Source organism: Coturnix japonica, chromosome 30 (genome assembly GCF_054131305.1).
Source record: "Coturnix japonica strain WE chromosome 30, WE-NBRP24, whole genome shotgun sequence".
NCBI lineage: Eukaryota > Metazoa > Chordata > Aves > Galliformes > Phasianidae > Coturnix > Coturnix japonica.
In genome coordinates, this window is record NC_140692.1 from 1,539,774 (window position 1) to 1,545,526 (window position 5,753).

General features: G+C 53.7%; 1 protein-coding gene across 1 annotated transcript; it reads left to right on the plus strand.

The window, feature by feature from the left end:
* The first annotated feature begins 1,348 nt into the window (after positions 1–1,348).
* LOC146755771 (uncharacterized) lies at positions 1,349–5,420 on the plus strand. The gene is made up of 11 exons (XM_085525238.1): positions 1,349–1,593; positions 1,921–2,012; positions 2,108–2,209; positions 2,386–2,510; positions 2,698–2,860; positions 2,957–3,063; positions 3,287–3,400; positions 3,526–3,644; positions 3,777–4,481; positions 5,028–5,132; positions 5,350–5,420. Exons 1-11 carry the CDS (start codon positions 1,542–1,544, stop codon positions 5,418–5,420), a joined length of 1,755 nt encoding a protein of 584 aa, XP_085381364.1. The 5' UTR covers positions 1,349–1,541.
* Positions 5,421–5,753: the final 333 nt, after the last annotated feature.

Here is a 5,753-nt window from a genome sequence, read left to right on the forward strand (position 1 = left end):
GCAGAAAATACCAAACAGAAACATAAAATTAGTAACACAGAACTTTGTATATTCAAAGCTTCAGCCCTAACTTTAACAGGTGCTCTCCACTACTGAAATTCGGTATTCCCGGCAAGGCGTTGGGAGAGAATAAAAGTCTTACAGGAAGGAAGCTCTTCCAACTCTGTCACTGGAAACTCAACACATTTCAAATCAAATAAAATCAAGAGGAGCTCTACTCCTTAAGTGGAACCAAGTAAAAACACATTATTTATAAAATATACCATTCCTTGGGTGAAACAGGTGGTGACTAGTGATGAAAAAAGAGAGTGTGCAAAGTGTCTGAATGGGCCGGGTCTTTTAGCCACTGTCTATTTTTACTAAAAGTCTAAGAAGGATATTTGACCAAATAATTTTAGAACTCACTATTTTGTTTTGTTATTACCAAAACAGGCAACTTTGTCAAGATTTCCTGATTACTTGTTCCATCTAAGAACTCTAAGTCAAGTTCTTCCCAGTCTCTCTGACCTTATAACACAGCCGCTATGTATAGAAAATGCACTCAACAGCAAAATATGAGTGTTTCTTCTCAGAAAGCTTAACTTTTCATTCACAGTGAACGTTGCTCTCCTCCTTTTCAAGAAAAGTTTGCCTTGGGCATTGCCCTTGCCCACAAGAAACACAGAAGTCATGAGCTTGCATCTCTGAAGCTTATTAACCTATCATAAATTCATAAAGATAGAAAGTGTCAACAGTGAAATCAGAATATGTCCGCTGCAAGCCCAAAGCACTGAACAAAGGGAAGCAAATGACTGGGAAACTGCACAGACCTAACTGGCTGTGTCGCAGCAATTAAGACTTTCTGAGGTCTTGCATGCGTATTGCAATGGCAATCAAATACACAACAAGTAGACTTTGCTGCTGTGTGCAGCCATAATCCTTTCAAGCATGCGTGTCCACCATTTAAGCCACGCAAGGACCTGCCAAATCCATAATGAGTGAAGAAGAATGGCCTTTGACCACATGTAAAATACATGTCAGAGGTAGGTTACAGAAGAAAAGATATGTTGTTATTTTTTTAATGTGATTTTTATTAAAACATTCTGGATATGTCAGGAGGGTGCGTGAGTCACACAGTTCCTGTAGCAGCACAAACACATTTGGGCCCATCGGAGAAGAAATCAGGGAGAAGCCCAGCCCTTTAGTCTAGACACAGCCGACAGTGTCCTGCTTGGGTTCTGAGGGCCTTCACCTTCACCCCCCGGGCAGCGGCGACTCTGTCACAGTGGGTGGCAGGGAGCGGCCACTGTGACCCAGGCGCCTGCAAACAGAACAACCGTGGCCAAGCTCAGGCCCTGATTCAGTGCGACTTGGTGAGGTGCGGAGAGGGCAGGGACGAAGGGGCTGCCTGAGGCTGACAGTGGGAGGAGGGCTCCCACCCCTCAGAGGACTGAGCTGTAAACTCACCTTCATCCTGCTTCTCCCTCAGAGTTGGCAGAGGTGCGTGCGGAGGAGAAAGCCCAGCGCTGCCGGAGCTGAAACTCTGCAAGTGCTCGCTGACGATGCGCGCCACGTTCTCATGGATTCGGGACGCTCCCCGCTTGTGGGAACCTGGTGAGAGACAAGTATCCCTGTTAGCAGCAACCACGCTGCCAGGCACAGGCCTTATGATGCTCAGCCTGTGGCTAAGCGGGTAGGCAGGTGTGCTCTGGGACTCCCCAGCCACTGCAGGCAGGGCCCCTCTGCTCCTTGGCCTTGGGGGACCCGCTTGGCCTGTGGCTGCCTGCTGGGACCAATGGGCTCTCAATGCTCCGTTTCCCTGCACTGCCTTCAGCCCCATCCCTTATCCAGCAGGGCAGGCACAGTGCAGGCCCCTGGGGACAGCCCTCAGGGACACCTGGCCCTGCACCGTGCTCACTGCTTTTGCTCTCTCCTCTCCAGCATGCATGCTGTGCGGCCAGACCTATGCCGATCCGGACATCTGTGGGCCCAAGCAGCTGGAGTTTGGGATATGTGCTCATGTGTTCTGTATGGTGAGTTCCCCCGGGGCTCCCTCCTTTCGCCTTCCTCCAAGCAATGCTTCCTTCCTTTCTGTCCTCACACCATCCTGCTCTTTTCTCTTGAACAGGCATTTTCCAACGGCCTTTTCCAGCAGGCAAGAATTGTCGACAGAACGGCAGAGGTGACCCCAGAAGACGTCCAACGCGTAATCCAGGAAGCGGAGCACAAGGTGAGGACCTGACTGGAGCAGGCTGGTTTGGGCCAGGAGAGGCTCCTCAAGCTTAGCCTGGTCCTGAGGAAGCCTTCCCGGCCTGCATCCTGTGTCCTGAGCCCTGCCCAGAGGCAGGAGGTCCAGCAGCAAAGGCCCTGAGCTTGCTCCTGATGACGCTGCTCTGCTCCTTCCAGCACTGCTTCATTTGTGGCGAACTGGGGGCCCCCATCACCTGTGCAGAGACGGGCTGTGAACAGAGTTTCCATCTGTCCTGTACCCGGCAGGGTGAATGTGTCACCCAGTACTTTGGAGAGTACAGGTAAGGGCTGCCAGGCCTCACCTGAGCCTACAACCCCTGCTTTCAATACAAGCCAAGAAAGTGAGGAACCTGCTGTGACACCTCTCAGCAGCCTGCAGAGCCAGGGCCAAGGCCCAAGGCTCCTTCCTGTTCTTCTGCCCCCCTTGCAGCTCTCCTCACCTTGCTTGTCCCTTCTGTCTTCCCCCAGTTCATTCTGCCAGCAGCACAGCCCTAAGCAGGCTGCGGAGGCGGCTCCTGAGCAGAATACCAACTGTATTATCTGCATGGAGCCAGTGGAGGACAAGAAGTCCTACCTCACCCTGGTGTGCCCAGCCTGCAAGCACGCCTGGTTCCACCGGGCCTGCATCCAGGTAGGAGCCCTCTCCTCAACCAGCGGGCAAGAAGCAGCGGGCTGCCAACAGCACCCGAGTCTGCTCCCACTCCCACTGACTGTGTTTCTGCTACAGGGACAGGCCATCCGTGCAGGCGTCAACTGCTTTCAGTGCCCCCTCTGCAGAGATACGGATGCCTTTCTATCCGACATGCTTGTCATGGGCATCCGAATCCCACTCAGGTTGGTGTTTTTCTTCTGGCTCTTGAGACATGAGGGCACCAGAGCTGCACCTGCCCAGGGAGTGCTCACGCAGGCAAAGCCCTAGGCTGCCCATGAACCCTCGCTGCCCTCAGTCTTACAGAGAAGCTGGAAATGGGATTGGGGTAGAAGAACAGTGCTGCTCTGGGTCAGCCTTAGTCCAGGGGCAGTGGGAGCTCATCACGTATTCTCCATTCTCTGGCAGCGGGCCAACGTGGGAGGATGACAACGCATACGCATCGCTGGGATTGAGACATGAGCGCTGCGATGCCAGTGATTGCCTTTACCCACTAGGCAGGGAGCAGGCAGAGGGAGAGGGGTGAGTTACCTCAGCAGCCCTCTGGGGCTACACATGGGATCTCAGCCTCACCACAGGCTATGGGAACAAGCATCCTTGGCTCAGCTGCCTTTGTCCTCACAGACACAACCCGTTTGTTTCTCCAGGCCTTGGGAGCTGCTCCTGTGCAGCTCTTGTGCTGCGGAAGGCACTCACCGGCGCTGCTCCTACCTGAGCAATGACGCAGATGCTTGGGAGTGCAAAGCCTGTGCTGGTGTGGGCACCGGTAAGAAGCAAATAGCCAGGCGGGGGGCAGGCAAGGCCTGACAGTGGGTGCATGGGGCAGCCTGGCCAGAGACTCTCTGGCCACACCAGGGCTAGAGGCCCATCCTGCTAACCTTCCTGCCTCTGCTTACAGCCTCCAATATCAACTCAGAGGTCACCGTCCCCAGCACTCTCAGCCAGCGTGGACTGCTGCCATCCCACGACTCCACAGTTCCTGAGAGCAGCAGCTCCAGCACTGCCAGCCAGGCAGCAACAGGGCCTGTTCACAGTTCCCAGGTGCCTGAGAGCGGCAGCCAGTCCAGCCAGCCCGGGACAGCCCAAATGGATGAAGACATCCATAATCATCCCCGAGGTTGCCATGGGAGCAGCCATGCTGACAGATGCCCCACAACATCATCCAGGCAGAGGGCATCACGGTCCTCAAGGGCTTCCCTGGCAGTTGGCAGCTGCAGGTCCAGACTGGGTGAGCGGACTCGGACACGAAGCCGCACTCCAATACAATCTCAGGTCCTGGATTCCCACAGCCATCCCCGGAGGCTCTCCCGGAGGAGCCAGGCACCAGCTGCAAGGGCTGAGAGTGGCTCCCAACACTACACCAGAAGGGGAGCACTGCGGCCATCAGGGGATTCCCCAGCGGCTGGTCGCAGAAGACAGACCAGGCAGCAGGCCCAGACACGAAGCCGCTCCCCTGTGGAACGTCGGCCTGCAGAATCCCGGGGCCAGCTCCATAGACACCACAGGAGCCAGTCCAGGCGACGAGGGCCAGCCCAGGTGCAAAGCGGCACCTGGGGACGTCAGGCTGAGAATGCCCACAGCCAACCCCAAAGATGCCACAGAAGTAGGCGAACGTGACCAACACATGTTAGCTCTGGTCCTCAGAGGCCAGCACAATAAAAACTGAAGATCTTATACACATTTCTCAGTGAGGTTCTTGTACGCTTTTCACAAGGTAGCATGTGCCTGGGGCTGGAAGCACAGGGTTGTGTTCTCCCAGGCACCTATCCCCCCATACCTTCCTTCCCATCCCTGGGTCTAGGCAGTGCTGGGTTCCAGCCCCAGCTCCACTGGGGCTCAGTATCTCCAGTGCCCACAGGTCAAGGCCGTGATAGAAGGGGCAGCTCTGTTCTGGTGGTGCTTCTGGCCTTGGGGCTGTCACTGCATTCATGGCATGAAAGTTGCCTCCCACACCACCCCACCAGCCAGCTGTGGGCTTGGCCAGTGCCTGCCTGTACTCTACTCATGCAATGGCATTGCTGCAATGGCAGCAGGTCTGAGTGGTGGTTCTGCTTTGGGGATGCTACAGTGTGTCGAGTGCCTGAACCACTAAGTTCTGTACCAAAGTCATTTTTATGCTTCCCATATGAGTCCTTTAGGCTTGCTTCAGGTACACCCAGGCTCCGTCTCCAGGCAGAGGAGCCAGTTTATTCTCAGCCTTTTGGCAGAGAGGAGGTGTTGCAGCCTCTGATGATCTTCGTGGCCCTCTTCCAATGTCCTTGTGATGGATGCCCCGGAACTGGGTGCAGTATACCCACAAGAGCGGAGTAGAGGAGCAGAATCCTCTACTACTCTGTTGTTCCTGTATGAACACTACAGCTGATAACACTTCTTGTATATACAATGGCCACCCATCACCTTCTTGATGCAGCTGTCTGCTGAAATATCCCATGGGCCTGAAATATCTTCCATGAGCCAGTGTGTTCTTTTAGCACGTCCAGAACAGGGTGACACCTTCCGTGCACGTGTCAGTCAAAAGGCTTTTCGAGATTTGAAACGTTAGAGCTGCTTTCAATTGAATAAAGGCAGTTTGCCGTTCTAGGTTCCATTCCAAGAATTCTCCTTCTCCTTTATCGGCTTAAGCTCACAAAGGTTTAATGCTCAGTCCATAACTTGTTATTCTTCATCTACACCATCCTGCTACACCTATCTTAAGAAAGCGTGCCATTCCTGTTTTGAGTTTGGCTCTGTTGGTTGATGCATTGCCTCCTTTCTCTCTTCTCCTTTCCAGGTTTTGGTTTCCTTGAGTGATGATACAACATACATACATCACAGGCTGGGATTTCTTCTTTGGTGAAGAAGAATTGTTTTGGGCTGCATATAATACACGTAATGT